We start from the raw sequence: 18,677 nt of genomic DNA, 5'->3' as shown, positions 1-18,677 counted from the left end.
TGTTTATTTTTTCAAAAAATCAACTCTTGGTTTCATTGACCTGCTCTACAGTGTTTTTAGATTCTATTTTGTTTATTTCTGCTCTAATCTATATTATTTCTCTTCTTCTTCTGGGTTTGGGGTGTCTTTGCTGTTCTGCTTCTATTTCCTTTAGGTGTGCTGTTAGGTTTTGTATTTAGGATTTTTCTTGTTTCTTGAGATAGGCCTGGACTGCAATGTATTTTCTTCTCAGGACTGCCTTTGCTGCATCCCAAAGCATTTGGATTGTTGTATTTTCATTTTCATTTGTTTCCATATATTTTTTAATTTCTTCTCTAATTGCCTGGTTGACCCATTCATTCTTTAGTAGGATGCTCTTTAACCTCCATGCTTTTGGAGGTTTTCCAGACTTTTTCCTGTGGTTGATTTCAAGCTTCCTAGCATTGTGGTCTGAAAGTATGCATGGTATGATTTCAATTCGTGTATACTTATGAAGGGCTGTTTTGTGACCCAGTATGTGATATATCTTGGAGAATGTTCCATGTGCACTCGAGATAAAAGTATATTCTGTTGCTTTGGGATGCAGAATTCTAAATATATCTTTCAAGTCCATCTGATCCAATGTATAATTCAGGGCCCTTGTTTCTTTATTGGTCTTGTGTCTAGATGATCTATCCATTGTTGTCAGTGGCGTATTAAAGTCCCCTGCAATTACCACATTCTTATCAATAAGGTTGCTTATGTTTGTGATTAATTGTTTTATCTATTTGGGGGCTTCCATATTCGGCGCATAGACATTTATAATTGTTAGCTCTTCCTGATGGATAGACCCTATAATTATTATATAATGCCCTTCTTCATCTCTTGTTACAGCCTTTAATTTAAAGTCTAGTTTGTCTGATGTAAGTATGGCTACTCCAGCTTTCTTTTGACTTCCAGTAGCCTGATAGATAGTTCTCCATCCCCTCACTTTCAATCTGAAGGTGTCCTCAGGTGTAAAATGAGTCTCTTGTAGACAGCAAATAGATGGTTCTTATTTTTTTATCCATTCTGATACCCTGTGTCTTTTGGTTGGACCTTTTAGTCCATTTACATTTGGTGTTATTATAGAAAGATATGGGTTTAGAGTCATTGTGATGTCTGTAGGTTTCATGCTTGTAGTGATGTCTCACAGGATCCCCCTTAGGATCTCTTCTAGGGCTAGTTTAGTGGTGATGAATTCCTTCAGTTTTTGTTTGTTTTGGAAGACCTTTATCTCTTCTTCTATTCTAAATGACAGACTTGCTGGATAAAGGATTCTTGGCTGCATATTTTTTCTGTTCATCACATAGAAGATTTCCTGCCATTCCTTTCTGGCCTGACAAGTTTCAGTTTATAAATCTGTCACTAGTCTTATTGGTCTCCCTTTATATGTTAGAGCATCTTTATCCCTAGCTGCTTTCAGAATTTTCTCTTTATCCTTGTATTTTGCCAGTTTGACTATGATAATGTGCAGAAGATTGATTCAAGTTACGTCTAAAGGATTGGATTTCAATGCCTGTTCCCTTCCCCAGATCAGGGAAGTTCTCAGCTATGATTTCTTCAAGTATGCCTTCAGCACCTTTCCCTCTCTCTTCCTCCTCTGGAATCCCAATTATGCATATGTTATTATGTTTAATTGTGTCACTTAGTACTCTAATTCTCCCCTCATACTCCTGGATTTTTTTATCTCTCTTTTTCTCAGCTTCCTCTTTTTCCATAATTTTATCTTCTAATTCACCTATTCTCTCCTCCGCCTCTTCAGTCCGAGCTGTGGTCACCTCCATTTTATTTTGCAGCTCATATATAGCATTTTTTAGCTCCTCCTGACTGTTTCTTAGTCCCTTGATCTCTGTAGTAATAGATTCTCTGCTATCCTCTATGCTTTTTTCAAGCCCAGCGATTAATTTTATGACTATTATATTAAATTCATTTTCTGTTACATTGCTTAAATTGTTTTTGATCAGTTCGTTAGTTGTTGCTACTTCCTGGAGTTTCTTTTGAGTGGAATTCTTCCGTTTGGTCATTTTGGATAGTCCCTGGAGTGGTGCGGAACTGCAGGGCTCTTCCTCTGTGCTGTCTGGAGTAACTTGCATTGGTGGCTGGGGCCACAGTCAGACCTGATGTCTGCCCCAGCCCACCGCTGGGGCCACAGTCAGACTGGTGTGTACCTTATCTTCCCCTCTCCCAGGGGCAGGACTCACTGTGGAGTGGTGTGGCCTCTGTCTGGGCTACTTGCACACTGCCAGGCTTGTGGTGTTGCTCTGAAGGGATCTGGTGTATTAGCTGGGGTGGATCCACAAGGTGCACAGGGGTGGGAGGGGCAGGCTCAGCTTGCTTTGCCTTCGGTGGTCTGGTTGGGGGGGGGTGTGGCACTGGGAGGGAGGCAGACCCGTTGGTGGGATGGACCCACAGAAGCACAGCGTTGGGTGTTTGTGATGTGCAAGCAAGTTCCGTGAGGGGAACTGGTTCCCTTTGGGACTTTGGCTGGGGGATGGGCGAGGGAGATGGCGCTGGCGAGCACCTTTGTTCCCCGCCAAGCTGAGCTCTGTCCTCTGGGACTCAACAACTCTCCCTCTTGTTGTTCTCTCGCCCTCCCACTCTCGGAGCAGAGCTGTTGACTTATAGCATTCCAGATGTTAAGTCCTGCTGGCTGTCAGAACACACTCTGTCCAGCCCCTCAGCTTTGCAAGCCAGACTCAGGGGCTCTGCCTTGCCGGGTGGGCTGGCTGCCCCTCCACCGCCCCGGCTCCCTCCCGCCAGTCCGTGTAGTGCGCACCGCCTCTCCGCCCTTCCTACCCTTTTCCGTAGGCCTCTCGTCTACGCTTGGCTCCGGAGAGTCCGTTCTGCTAGTCTTCTGGCAGTTTTCTGGGTTATTTAGGCAGATGTGGGGAGAGTCTAAGTGGTCAGCAGGACGCGGTGAGCCCAGTGTCCTCCTACACAGCCATCTTGCTCTAAGCAATCTCCCATATGTATCCTTAAAAGGGGGAGACAGAGAGAGATTTGCCACATGCATACAAAAGACAGTGTGACTACGAGGCAGAGATTGATTGGATTTACACACCCACAAGCCAAAAAATTATAGGAGCCATAAGAAGCTGGAAGAGGGAAGGAGTAGATTCTCTCCTAGAGCTTTTGGAGGGAGCTCAGCCTGGCCTGTCATCGTTTCAGCCTGATGGTTCTGATTTTGGCATCTGTCACAGTGAGAGAATAGATTTCAACTGTTTCAAGCCACTAACTTTGTGGTGATTTGCTTCAACAGTAATAGGAAACTACTAAAAGCATCTTCTGTGGTTGGGGGAAGTGTGCTCCTTGATCCACATTGTTGCTCCCTTCTCCTCAAGAAAAGCCCCTTGGACATGCCTGCCAGAAGACTCACTACACACTAGTATTCCAGACTGTCATTCATCAAACTTTTGGTTATCTTCCCTTATCAACTCAAGATTTTATTGCCTGGCACACTCACTTTCTCTTCACTTCTCTTGTTATCATCCTTGGCAGGTTTAACATCCACTGTCTAGCCAGTGTTCTTGTATCCACATGTGCCCTACATTAGATTCTTTTGCTTATTCAAAGAATTACCTCCAACAATTCCTGTCCCCCTGCTCAGTCATTGAAATATTTATTTGTTGATCAAATGGCTCCTGTCAGCATATGAACATCCAGTAAATTCTCCCTCCTCATAAAACAAATAGCTTTGACCTCTTGTTTCCATCCTGTGCCTGCCTTGGTTCTCTACTTCCATTATAGCAAGCATTTTCAAGACAGTTATCTATATATTGCCTCAATTCCTTTTCTCCTTTTTGCTCTCCTTCTGCTGAGGCAGCTCTTGTCAAGGTCAGTAAGAGCCTCTCTCTTGTTAGTTCCCATGGTCAGTTGTTATTCATCATCTCTGTTGATCTCTTAATAGCATTTGACATGATAGATTAATTCCTTCTACTTGAATCATTTTCTTCTCTTGGTTTCTGGCACACTCCACTTTTCTGATTTTCCTTTTATTTCACTGGTTTTTTTATTCTCATTCTTCTTGCTGGCTCCTCTTACTTTCCTGCATCTCTGCACTCTTTTCCTATCTTTTTGCTTTAGGTTATTTCATCCAGTACCATGGTTTTATTCCCCATGCCCATCAATCTCCAGTCTATATCACCAAGCTCAACTTTACTCCTGAGACAGAAATTAGTTTATCTAACTCTATACTGATAAAAGTTTATTTGGACTTCTAATTGGCATTTGAATCTTAACGTGTCCAAAATGCAACTTTTAATTTCCAGCTCCCACCACACACAAATATGGTGCCTCCATAGACTTGCCTATCTCAGTAAATGGCACCTGTGTGGATTCAGCAGCTGAGGCTGAGGCATCAGAGGTATGTATCAGCGATCCTACATTTACCCATTTTCTCTGCACCTCCCTCCATACAACAGCAAGACCCTTTGGATATAATTTAATACATGTGGCCAGTGTGATCACTTTTTGTAAATTATTTCACTACCATCACAGCCCAGTCCACCAATGTCTACCATAGCTTATTAACTGGACTCCCTGTTTTCTCTCTTGTCCTTGTCCCAACAGTCCATTCTCCACACAGCAGCCACTGTGATCCTTTAATATACAAACCACATCATGCTCTTCATGTTTTATATTCCCCAGTAGTTTCTCATTCCACAATAAAATCCAAATCCTTTACCATGGTCTGTGAGGCTGTTCTGATTTCTCTGACCTTTCATCCCTTCTCTCACTCACTGGTCTACAATCACATTGACTTTCCTCCTTTTTGCCAGTCAACAAGCTTCTTCACACCTCAGGTCGTTGCATTCTAGTTCCTGTGAACCCGCTAACCACACCCCATCTGCTCATGGCTGGTTTATTTACATCACTGAGGCGTCTACTCAAATGTTCCTCATTGGAGGCTTTCCTACTCACCTTATCTCAAATGGTCAATCCAGAGAAAATGAATTTGCCCAAACCAATTTACTAAAACATTTTTTTAATGTGCCAAATAACCGAGTATTACAGTTTTATACAACAATCCTGTATTTGTAGACTATGTTTCTGGGTTTGTTTTAAAGATTATTAGATTTGACTTAAAGTCTTCATCCTATAACAACTTATGAAACAATCTACAGTGAGTTGTTTGACATTGATTTTAACTGTTACGTAAAGTGTTTAATTGAGCTTAAATTCTTGCTAAAATCATAAATTGATTTTCAAACATAAATGATTTTAAAATGATACTAGTAATAAATGTGAAGCACCATGATAACCAAATTAGTGGGGAGGGAAATGAGGGAGAAAAGTTGAGAAAGCATTTTTCCATGCAGTGCTTGTCTGAGGAAACCAGATTAATTACTGATATGTTAATTTTTGGTGATACAGATCAATATTCTATTTACTATTTATTTGTATAGCTGACTAATTTCTGAAGAATGATATTATAAATCATACAGCATAACATTTAAAAATGTCATTAAATTAATATTGTAGAAAGCTTTTATTACACATTTTATTTTATGGAAAAGTGGAGGAAATATGCAAATATCAAAGGGATGAATTCAGTATAAACAATTCCAGACTGGAGAAATTGGTAAGACCATATTAAAATTATTGGAAGGCATTTTGTTAAAAAAAAAGGCAGAAGGAGTTACAGTTCATTGTAATGTGTATGTGATAAAAACTGGTTGAGAAATTGCTCTTAAAATGATCACTACCTATCTACTCATATACCTACAATTCATTTCAGAGGAAAAGATAGTTTTTGGCACAGACTACCTCTGAAGTTTCAGGGTAGTAAGGAATTATCTATGATAGTAACAAAATTTGTGACTTGAGAACTGTAATGCACAAATATGTAAATTTGCTCTGAGAATTTCTCTTTGACCCAGGTACATATTGTAAAATCGTCTGATTATCCACAGTTGATATGATTTAATCTTTCTTCATCTATTTCATTGCTATGTTTGAGAATATCTGGGGTCTTAAATTGTAATAGACACTTCAGACTTTGTATCTTAAAATGTTCATGTATCAAAAATAAAATAATAAAAATATGAAAAGGGTCATAAAATGTCTGTTCATGTCATGCAGGGGAGGTTAGTATAACAGTAATTTCGCGATCATTACATTTTGAAATCCTCTTTATCATTAAAGCAATAAAAGCCCTATAAATATTGTTTCTTCCATTGTAAAAATCTACCTGCATATAAGTCTTCACTGATTTTGCAATTTGTCAAGTTTAAGTTTAAATCGATATCACCTTGTTTTATCTCCACTAGTTGTATTTAAATTTAAACCCTTGGTTTAAGTGTCAGTAATCATTTGTATGTACTATAAAATGTCTCTAAAGGGTATGTGGGCTGAAGAAAGTTGATGTAAGTTTCTTCTCATAGGTGTTTTGTTATTAAATTTTCACAGAATGTTAATGTTGAAAATTGAAGTGGATTCACATAAACTTCATGTATTCCAACTTCGCTTTCTACTTAATGAGATGATGCATAAATTAATTCTCTCATAAAGCCGGGAGAAATTACATTTTTTATTCAATCACTAATTAGATTGCATTTTCTTATTGAACCTACCACACTTAGGCATGGAAAGGAAAGCTGGAAGTTTTATGCCTTGGTAGACTTGATGTGATACCACTGAGAGGAAGAGCTTATTGAAATTCTCAATGAAAAACAACAAAAAGATTTTTTTTTTCTAGTCTGTTTCCTAAATTCCTTAAGGAAGGCCTAGCAAATGTTTAATTATTTTCAACATGTGTTATAATTTTTGGCATATCAAAAGAAAACTGTTATTTGTATAGTTTAGGTGAGGGCTATGTTTTACTTATTAAAACTTTGTAATGAAAGGAACTGTATAGTTTCCCTTTAATAATGAAGTAGAGATGATGAATTATTTAGCACCTAACCTCCCTTGGATTTGTAAACACCGATTTTATATGTGGATTATTATTTTGCAGAACCACAAAATATTTGGGTTATTTGACAATTCTTTTGATAAGTTTAAATTCTTGTTAAAATCATAATACCGATTCCATAAAATGGAAACACTCAACTCTATGATAAACACAGTAAGACAACAAAGTGATGGGTTTGTAAATTCAGAGTTAATACAAACAACTAATTTTCATAAATTCAACTTCTGATTTTACCAACTTTTTAAAAAAAAGATTAACACAGTCATCCAGTGGATTGGCTTCTAGATTATTCAGTTTCTGATATAATTGTTTATATATTAACATTTTATATTAGGATAAAAAACTCACAAAAGTATGTTTATCCCTAATTCAAATGTATACAGAACAATTGTTTACATTTTCATCATTGATTGGATTTAAAAAATATTTAGGATCACAAATGTATACATTGAAAAATACTAACATATGGGGACACCTGGGTGGCTCAGTCAGTTAAGCATCAAACTCTTGATCTTGGCTCGGATCACAGTCTCATGGTTCTTCGGATAGAGCCGTGCTTTGGGCTCTGCACTGCCAGTGCAGGGTCTCTTTGGGGTTTTCTCTTTCTCGGTCTCTCTGCCCACCCCCCACCCCCACCCCCCCGCTGGCTCTCTCTTTCTCAAAATAAATAAATAAACTTAAAAAAATACTAACACATGTTTAGGGTTCAGCTAACTGGAATGTGTCAATATGAGATTTAACACAGATTGAAAGTAAAATCTTTAATCGTGATGAGTTAGTAGCATACCAAAAAAATATTACAGGGGCGCCTGGGTGGCTCAGTCGGTTGAGCGTCCGACTTTGGCTCAGGTCATGATCTCACAGTCCGTGAGTTTGAGCCCTGCATCGGGCTCTGTGCTGACAGCTCAGAGCCTGGAGCCTGCCTCAGATTCTGTGTCTCCCTCTCTCTCTGCCCCTTCCCTGCTCATGCTCTCTCTCTGTCTCAAAAATAAATAAAACATTTAAAAAATATTACAGAATAAGTTCATTTAAAAAAGCTATTTTGTGTTTAGATATTCAGGAAATAATCAGAATGTTGATATTTGAGCACATGTCTTCTCTTATTCAAAGATCAGCAAAAACAATACGTAGTTATGAAAACTAAAATTTTAATTTTTACAACATAAAGTTTTAAAATGTTACCATGATAGGATTCCTAACATTTTAATACATTCCATTATATTTTGTTTTAAAAATCTAGATCAGGGGTGCCTGGTTGGCTCAGTCAATTAAACCTCTGACTTTGGCCCAGGTCATGATCTCATGATTCATGAGCTCGAGCCCCACATTGGGCTCTGTGCTGTCAGGTCAGAGTCTGGAGCCTGCTTTGGATTTTGTGTCTCCCTCTCTCTCTACCTGTCCCCCACTTGCAGTCTGTCTGTCTCTCTCTCAAGAATAAATAAACATTAAAAAAATTACAAAAAATAAAAAAATAAAAATCCAGATCAGAGAAAAACTATTCTGAAATAAAATAAAAAAAGAAACTGTAAATATTAAATATATTATTTTTAATATTGTTTTCACAGAATAAATTAATTTGCAAAACCTATTTGTTATAGCAGCTGCAAAGACAAATTTCATATACCCCTGAATCATAGTAAGTTATAGATTACTGGGGCTCAAATTTTTAAAGAAACCTTTTATTTTTTACTTTAAAAAATTGTGTGTTTGTACACCACTTAGAGTTGGCAGAAATCAGATGGAACATTTGTATTTCCTGGGGTAGCTTTCAACCTTTATTGCACTGAGAATTGTGTGGCAAGTATCAGCTGCACAAACAGGTCTATAGCATGCACCTGAGAAAAACTGGTGGAAAGTATGTAATCGTGCCTGTGGTTTTGGTCTCTTTAAATTTACACTTATCTTTAAAAAATGGCAAACATTGCTATTTAACCATTATTGGTAAATAAATTCATTTTCAATCTACCTCATAATTTTTGGCCACACATAATTTGCTGAGAGATGTGAGCCTATATTATTGAGAAAAATATAAGCTTAGCAGTTTTATTTTATTTCAGCCACAGGTTTAACTCACTTTCCACATGCACTCTTGAGGGTCTGTGAAAGCAGAGTGCAGTGGCTGACATCGCAGCTGTGGGGTGAGACTGTTTCGATGGAATGCTTACTGAACCACTCTATCAAAGCAGAGCAAACATTTTATAGATTATCTGTGAGGGCAGTTTTTCCAAAACTGGTTAGGTTGACAGAATCATGGGGGCTGCTTGTTAAAGGGAGATTCCCAAACCCAAACGGACCTACTGGGTTGTAAACCCTAGTGCAGAGACCTGGCAATCTGTATTTTCCTCACCCAGCCTAGGTGATCAGGCGATCTCACTTGGTAAAGCAGCTAATCTCACTTGAAGCCTTCAATTGCTCACATTTTTGTTGAATACATAGTATGCAGCCTACATTCTAGAGAGCACCGGGGATGCCATGGTAACACAGGAGACCTTCTCCTTTACAGACTAAGGTCTGTAATCCTCTATGTTGCAACAGAGTGACAGCCACCTTTAAAAACTGCTGCCTTTCATGGTAGGGCACATGCTGTTTTATTTTAGTTCAGGCTGCTGTCACAGAATACCATAGACTGGGTGCCTTATAAACCACAAACATTTATTTCTCGTAGTTTTGGAGACTAGGAAGTCCCAGATCATAGTGCTGGCAGATTCATTGTCTGGTGAGAACCTACTTCCTGGTTCGTGGATGGTCATCTTCTGTGTCCTCACATAGCAGAAGGAGCAAAGGAGCTCTCTGGAGTCTCTTTTATAGAGGCACCAATCCCATTCATGAGGGCTTCACGATTCATGAACCTAATCACCTCCTGAAAGCCTCACTTCCAAATGTCATCCACGTTGGAGATTAGATTTCAACATATTAATTTGGGGGAGGGGTGAACAAACATTCAGTCCGTAGCAGGCATCTTGATATATCCCACTAAAGTTTGAGACCCAACATTAATTGGTCTCAGAACAGAATCAGAATACATGGGGCTGTATTTTACCTCTCGGTGCTTTTCGTAAAGGTGTTTGGTTTGGTTCGTTGTTGTTTATTTGTTTTTAGGAAATGATGGCATATTCATGACACAGTTCCACTTCATTAGTGGCTCTCACTGCACTCCTGCTTTTTATTATTTCATTTTCATTCTACTGTCGTTCCATCTCCTTTTATAATATATTCAATGGTCTGATTACTGAATCATTGTGTGGTCTTTTACAACCTAATTAAAAATAACGATGAGATTGGGGTTATGGGAGATAATTTTATTGATGTATTTTACAATTAATTATGTATTGATAACAGTCCAGCATCATTATTTATTATAATTAGGCTAATTATAAAATGTAATTACTAGAATAGCCAAGGTGTTCAACTGCTGCCTAAAGCTATCATTTTGAAATATAACTCTCGCTTACCGATTACTACAACCTTCCTTAATTTGTAGATAAATTATTCTCTATTTCTGTGGAGAAATTGATTTGGGAGCGTCAGTTACTTAAGTGAGAAAATAAAATGTCCCACAGTTAAGTCTTTGGAGATCAGATGATGAGAACAACAAAACGGTGTTCAGAAGATGGTCACACGATTATTTTCGTCAACTAATAGAACTCATGACTCGCCTACTACTTAACAAGGTTTGCCAGTTAGGGCATTGTTTAATCATGAAATATTTTGCTTTCTTTTTCATTTGAACCTGGTAGGAATTCTAATGCAGTAACTAGTGTATAATCTACTAGCTTTCATTCTGGAAAAAAAAAATTGAAAAAGCGTAGAAGTACAGTAGGTGGTGAATCAAGCATCTACCGTCAGTCTTTTATAAACAATGAACCCATGGTTGGAAATAATCTTCTCATCGACGCTTTTCTTCTGCCATTGGTGGGTGGTGGATGACCATGAAATAAAGTAAGTGGGAAACCACCATATCGTAACTTCTTTTTCATTTCAACACTTTTTGATTTCTATACATTTGACTTTAGGAAATACATCTCATAAAACTTGCATGGTGTGTGTGATGCCCACTGCTGACCAACCTTTATCCTTGGAGCACTAAACTGGGTTCAGTAGGCTGAGCATTTTCCCATTTGGGTCCTTAAGTTGGTTAGGATGCTACTGTCTGGAGCAGACGGATGGACAGTTTCAGCGTGGATACTAAGCCTTTCCATGTTTTACCTCTGCTCTTGTTACAGAAACCCTCGAAAATCTCATCAGACAAGCAGAGAATTACACCAGTATCTTCTTCTGCAACAGCTACAGAAATATGGCCTTAGAGGCTACAGCTTCAGTTCAGGAGTTCTTCACTGATGTGGGGCTCTATTTGTTTGGCGCAGATGTTCATCCTGAAGAATTTGTAAACAGATTCTTTGACGGTCTTTTCCCTCTGGTCTACAATCACCTCATTAGCCCTGGTGTGACGGACAGTTCCCTGGAATACTCAGAATGCATCCGGACGGCTCGCCGGGATGTTAGTCCCTTTGGTAATATTCCCCAAAGAGTGATGGGGCAGATGGGGAGATCGCTGCTGCCTAGCCGCACATTTCTGCAGGCACTGAATCTGGGCATTGAAGTCATCAATACCACAGACCATTTACGCTTCTCCAGAGAGTGCAGCAGAGCCGTCCTGAGGATGCAGTACTGCCCTCACTGCCAGGGCCTGACTCTCAGCAAGCCTTGCATGGGGTACTGCCTCAACGTCATGAGAGGCTGCTTGGCACACATGGCAGAGCTGAATCCACACTGGCATGCCTACATCCGGTCATTGGGAGAGCTGTCGGATGCCATGCATGGAACATACGACATTGAACATGTGCTCCTGAACTTCCACTTGCTTGTTAATGATGCCGTGATGCAGGCTCACCTCGATGCACAAAAGTTATCGGAGCAGGTAAGCAGCCACTCCACACTCCCTGACTGATTTCTTAGAACTCGAGGGTTGACCATATACATAAAATTAAGTGACTATAAGCACATTATTATGTACTTTAAAATTATGGCAACTTGGGGCGCCTGGGTGGCTCAGTCAGTGAGCGTCTGACTTTGGCTCAGGTCATGATCTCACAGCTTGTGAGTTCGAGCCCCATGTCAGGCTCTGTGCTGACAGCTCGGAGCCTGGAGCCTGCTTTGGATTCTGTGCCTCCCTCTCTCTCTGCCCCAACCCATTCACATTCTGTCTCTGTCTCTCTCAAAAATAAACATTAATTTTTTTTTAGTTATGGCAACTTAATGAGTTAATACATTAGGAAATAGTAGGAAATTGTGTGGGTTTCCATATTTGATTCAAGATTCATTTTGTATTGGGGCACCTGGGTGGCTCAGTTGATTGTTAAACTCTTCATTTCAGCTCAGGTCATGATCTCCAGTTCATGGTTTCAAGCCTTGCACTGGGCTCTGTGCTGACAGTACAGAGCTTGCTTGGGATTCTCTCTCTCCCTCTCTCTCTCTGCCCCTCCTCTTTTGTTCTTTCTTTCTCTCTCTCTTTCTCAAAATATATATATTTTTTTATATCTTACAGTAAAATATTTGTTAGCTACTTTCCCCTTTCTCTCTAAGTAGAAGCCTTCTCATAGGATTAGTTCAGTGAGGTAGAGAGGACTCAGGTTTAAAATGGGGACCCACATGGATTTGAATCTGCATTCTGCCAGTAATTCTCAGATGCCTTAGACTCTTTGAGCCTGTTTCTTCATTGATAAAAAGAGAATAGTAACACATAACTTTTAGAGCATTCTTTTTTGGGAAGATAGGCAATATGTATGCAAACTACCTAGAATGGTGCCTTTTACTAAAAAAAAATGAGTAGTTATTGTTAGCATTTCAAAGGTTTTCAACACTAAAATAGACATGCCAATTATATTTTCATTAAATGAAAACTTGACAGCTTAACGTTCAGAAGTGTTTCTTCATAGACTCTTCAGAATCTGTCACAGTGATGGTGTAATGATTTTTGAAAATGTGGTATATGCAACATCATGGTGTTTTATTCCAAGAAGATTTTAGGAAGTTTTTGAAATAAAATCATCAAGTAAAAAGGACACAAGAGTTTTCTATTTTTCCCACCTTCTGTAGAGCCATTTTCTTACATATTCACAGGCTCCTTAGTAACATTCTCATATCCCATACAGTGAAGTAGGACATGTTGCTGATGTTTATCCTAAATCATTTCTCCTGAAACAAAATTATACTCCTCAGTGCTGAAAGAAGACCTCTCCCCATTGTGGCACTAATTTATCAAGTTAATAAACATCCTAATCATTAGCCTTGGAAGTTGGTTTTCTTAATCAATTTCTGATAGACATTGGATCTGAAAATCTTTGTGCCCAATCACCTCCTCCCCCTTTCTTCTTAACTTTGTGCCCAATCACGTAACTCCCCCTTTCTTTGCAGGGCCTGTGTGAGCCTGTAAGGTCCCCTTTTGCAGATTAGACATGGTGCCCTCTTTAGGTGGATGCCACACCATTGTATGGCTTGGCGGGTAGAAAGTGAGCTGGACTTCAACTCCTGCTTCCTGATTTATTCAGCTGGATGTTTTTATATAGTGAACAAGGTTCCCAACCATATGCACTGGTCCAGATCTTTCTTCAATCTGTCCCTTTCTGGAGATCAGATAAGTACTAGAACTTTTGGAAGGGATATAATAAACCAACTCAAAGTGAGACTTTTAAGGTTTCAAGTATTTCATAATTATGGGAAATAAACCTTTAGATCCAGGAAACAAATATTAGTATTATGATATTCAGTATCTCCAGAAGGGAAAACAGGCACAAGAGCTCTGAAATCAAGTCCAGATTTGATATTAATTTGAGGGCATGCCATGTAATCTCAAAGGGCCAGAGTTTTCTAATATACATAAGTAATTAGGTTTCTAAGATTCCTTTTACTATCTGTTTTGAAAACTGGAGGGCCTTTCTGTATCCTTAAAATCTATCACATAGAAAATTATCTATTTTTCCTATTTCAAACACTAAACTAACACAGGCTCATACTTCGATAAACCTGTTTTTAAGTCCTGACTTTGCTATTCACTGGTCATGTGGCCTGGGACAGCTACTAAAACCCTTTGATTCTGTTTTGTCCTGTGTGGAGAAGGTAGAAATGGTTCAAGTGGGAAAATGTCAGTAAGGCTCTGACATTGGTAGACACCAGTACCCGAAATGCTTGCTTTTTTTCTTTGCTTATTCTAAGTCCAGCCTTGAGCCAACCTCGGGGAAGCAGATTACTTTAGAATCTCAAAGAGTGAGAATCATCATTGTACTTGTGTTTTATAAAGAAGTTTTAAACAAAACTTTTGTCATATGAAACTCTGTGGTGAATTTCTAAAGAACATTCTTTTCTTTTAGGCAAATCGTTTGATTTGATATAATCAGTAGTCCTAGGACTATCTTGAGAAACATCAATCATTACTAATAAGTTGTTAGATCCTTTTCTAAATAAAACAACTGAGATTCTCTTTTTTAACTTATGGCAACAGAAAAAGGAGATACTACTGACTTTAAATTCCTTGAAAATTGACTCATTAATATTTATTTCTGCCAACTTCAAAGTGATTTATAAGCTGTTTATCAAGCTTCGATAACCAGTTCACACATCAATGAATTTAACAAATTCAAAATAAATTACTGGAGAGCCAGCAAATAATGACTTTCTCACATTCCCAAAGCAATCTCTGAGATCTAGGACTTCCAAGTCTAGTCCTCAATAAATACATATTTTCACTTTAAGAAATCCATAGAGGTATCAGCTGTATCATATTTCTGTTGGATGAATTTCAACTGGAAAAAAAATGTTACCAGTTTCCTGAGGAAAATCATGAGTCTCTCCTGTTTAATAAGCCGTTAGGGAAACAAAATTTAATTTACAATAGGGTATTTTCATTTTATAATTATTCTGGGGATTAAGACAATACTTAATTTAATAAAGCATTAACAGAGAGCCAGCAAAGTGTAGATATTAAAAGTGCTGGCTCTACTGTCAGACTGGATTTCACAGGTGCTCTGCCACTTACTGGCTATGAGTTTGGGCATTTGATTATTTAATCTCTCCTTTCCTTAGTCTCCTCTGTGGTGAAATGGGGCAATAATACCTACATCATAGAGTTCTCACCATAAAATGAGCTTTCACACTTCGATTAGTGTCTTATACATGTTAAATGTTTAAATCCTACTAATTATTACCACTACTATAATCACTACTAATTATTTATCATAATAAATAATTATTATTTATGAATGCTTTGTTGATTTCTGTGGTGTTTTAAATGCTTCTAAAGCAAACATACCTTTCCTAATGGGGAATAGAGTTGAAAAAAATATTATAAATTGTCATTTAATGTAAGCAAATAATTGTAAAGATTTTCCTTGAATGAGGAAAAAAACTGAATTTTCATAAAACTTTATACAACACTATAATGTGCTTTTAATATTAGTTAATTGATATTAATTAATAATATATAAAAATCATTTCATAATCATTCCTAATGTTCAGAAATCATTTAATGATCAAATGATTTCTTGTGAGGAAATCATTTGTTTATTTTATAAAATAACACTTTATTTTTTGCTATTAATTACACATGGCATATTATTTATTAATATAACTTAATATTTTAACTTATTAAAAGAACCCAGAACCTGTGTTAATTTCAGTGGTTCAACATCTTCTGAATGGAGCAAATATTACTAAGAAACTCAACTGCACATTGATTCTATACAATTTTAGAAACGAAATGGTTTTTTTTTTAACTTTATTGACATATAAATGACAAAATCACATTTTTATTTAAATATTTGATAGAATTCATCAGTGAAAACATTTAGTCCTGGGCTTTTTGTTTTTCTTTCTTAATTTTTAAATTACCGATTCAGTCTCCTTACTTAATACTGGTCTGTTCAGATTTTCTATTTTTTTCACAATTTAGTTTTGATAGGTTCTATGTTTCTAGGAATTTACCTGTTTATTTTAGGTTATCCTGTTTGTTTGCATATAATTGTTCATAGCCGTCTCTATGACCCTTAGTATTTCTATGGTGTCAGTTGTAATGTCTCCTCTTTGACTTATATTTATTTGAGTCTATATTTTTTTCTTAGTCTAGCTAAAGATTTGTACATTTTTTTTTATCTTTTCAAAAGTCAGCTCTTAACATCATTGATATTTTCTGTTGTTTGTTTGCTTTCCATTTCATTTATTTCTGCTTTGATCTTTGTTATTTCTTCTGGTAACTTTGGGCTTAGTTTATTCTCTTTTCCCTCTAGTTTCTTGAGGTGTAAAATGAGGTTGTTTATTTATGACTCCCCCTCCCACCCCACTGCCCTTAATATAGGTACTTATCACTATAAACTTACTAGCTAGCACTGCTTTTGCTGGATCTCATAAATTTTGGTATGCTTTGTTTTCACAGCTGGGAGTTGGGGTTTCTCTCTGGATTGTATGGCGCTTTGCTGAAGGTGGGATTTATGATAAGTGTGTGTCTCAGCCTTTCCTGTTTCAGTGTAGGTATTTTCTCATTCACCCAATGTGCTCAGCTAGTTTCTGGATTTCTTTCAGAGGAAATTTCTCTATGGGTAGCTGTACATTTGGTGCATCTGCGGGAGAAGGGAAATTCAAGAGCCTCCTACGTTGCCATCTTAGGAATTACTACCACAAAAAGCTTTTTTTTTTTTTTAAGTCTGTAAGGGTTTAGAAACATAATTTCCAACAGTAAAAGTCCTAATTTGTATTTTTAAATAGATAATCAGTTTTTCACATCTCTTACCTATGCACTATTAGTAGAGATTCAGCTGGTTGCATTCAAATTATTTAGAATACCTATTCAATTCAATTTTAATACCTATCAAAATTGAGTTTAAGGTGAATTGTACACACTAGTGCACTCTAATTAAAGTATGTTATTGAGATAACTAATACCTCATCACTTCCTCTATACACATTCACATTTATCTGCATCTGTAGAATTAAAGCATAATAAATTAATCATATGTTTTTAGGTATCTCAATGATATTCTTTCACATGAATTGAAAGGCAAATTAAAATAGTAGCCTGCATTATTTCTGGTAAGGCACTAATTTTGTTCTTTTTTATACAGTTTCCTAAAAATCACTGTTATGTGATTTTGTATAATAGAGATTGTAAGGCAAGTAGGGTTGAGGCAACACATTACTCTCTCAAGGCTGCATCCTTGATATGGTTCCTAGTGTGGGGATAATGGAGAAAATGTACATTCCAAGGACAGGGGAGAGCGTTAGGATGCTCCAAATGTCTGGGTCCAGCTCACATGTCAGCCTACAGTCATGTCCTCTCAATGACCACCTCCAACGTTCCCCAAGATGGTGTTATCTCTGAGGCAAACTTTTTTTTTTATGAGCTTTCATTCATGTGTATTTTTGCATTTGCCGCAGAATAAAAGACTGTGACTCAAGGTTATAAATCAACTACCTATGGACACATTTTATGGGTAGTCATTGAAAGTACATCCATAATATATTTAAAGATACCATTTTAACCTTTGCCTAATTTTTATTTAACTTATGTAGAGAGATAGTGTTTAACTTGGGATTAGTATGTTATTCAAATGGACTCATTCTTCTGAGAAGTAAAACCGAAGTTCCACATGAGAAAATGGAAAGGCGTAAGAATTAAATTAGTAATAATTGAAGGGGAAAGATACAAGTTTCTAGGGTAAAAGACATCTCAGAAAAAAATCCAATCATAGTGGGCCAACCGGAAGTAGAAAAACCTATAAGCTAATAAAGAAGGAAAGAAAGATTTCATGAGATCACGAGAGGCCATCCAATCCAAGTCATCATCGTATGCAAAGATCACTTCAGAACATTTTACCTACTTAATTCTGCATGCTAGGTAGTGATAGGGAAGTTGCTGTGACAGAATGGTGGCAGTAGTATGTAGCCGTAATTAGTGGGTTCTCCTCCCAGTACTAGGCCCATTGAGTTCTTTTCAGATGTGGAAAGAGGCAAACGTTTTTTGGCCAGAGAGGTAAGCCAAAGGTTCTATTGTCCAGTGATTTTCTACTCAAATACATGCTATAGTATATAGAGATAGTTCTATAACATGGTTGGCCTCTGCTGGTAAGAATTTTCTTCACATGCTTGATTAGATCTGAATCCTTTATCTTTTGGAGATTTGCCCCCTGCACTTGTGGATCATGGGGGGAGGGGAGGTCCAGTTTGGCCCTTTGATAATGTTTCTGGAGCTTGAAATGATTTCCAGTGGTGAGGGTCAGTCATGACCCAGGTACCTCATATGAGGTAAGCCTAAATATTTTTAAGAAACACATTAGACAACAAGCTTGTATAATTTAAAGATAAATATTTCCTAAGGCTTTGGTATTGCATCCAGTGTTGCATGATTAATTTGTGCTTTTATCTTTGTGAGAAAGATTATAGTCTGATTTTCTTGTGAATAAGTACTGTTAACCATGATGGTTTACTTCTACCTAATTTCCTAAGAGAGGAATAATTATTAAATGTCTTGTGAAGATCTGAAGGCCTATAAAGGGAAATCTGGACAAAGATCTCCTGGAATAGTGGTGCATCATGCTTGTGGATAGTTCTAGGTGCTTGAAAATTCATGGTACCATAGATTGTAATGTTCTGAAGATAGGGACCAAGTCTTGGCCATCTTAAATTTCAGATATTTGAAGGCTATTATTATTATTTTTTCCCTGTTTTCCTGACATCTTCTTTCCAGACTATTCATTCTTGTTTTATTCAGTTCTTTATA

The 18,677-nt window shown here is 37.5% G+C and overlaps 1 protein-coding gene across 1 annotated transcript in view; it reads left to right on the top strand.

Annotated features, from left to right (window-relative positions):
* Positions 1–18,677, top strand: part of GPC5 (glypican 5) — a 682,486-nt gene that overhangs the window by 263,196 nt on the left and 400,613 nt on the right. Inside the window, exon 3 of the mRNA XM_053901416.1 lies at positions 11,137–11,831. Within this exon, the coding sequence (XP_053757391.1) occupies positions 11,137–11,831 (695 nt within the window). The remainder of the gene's footprint in view (positions 1–11,136; positions 11,832–18,677) is intronic.

Source organism: Panthera pardus, unplaced genomic scaffold, assembly GCF_024362965.1.
Source record: "Panthera pardus isolate Hobbes unplaced genomic scaffold, ASM2436296v1 HiC_scaffold_1, whole genome shotgun sequence".
Lineage (NCBI taxonomy): Eukaryota > Metazoa > Chordata > Mammalia > Carnivora > Felidae > Panthera > Panthera pardus.
Note: the sequence above shows the minus strand (reverse complement) of the source record. Positions and strands in the feature narration are given on the sequence as shown.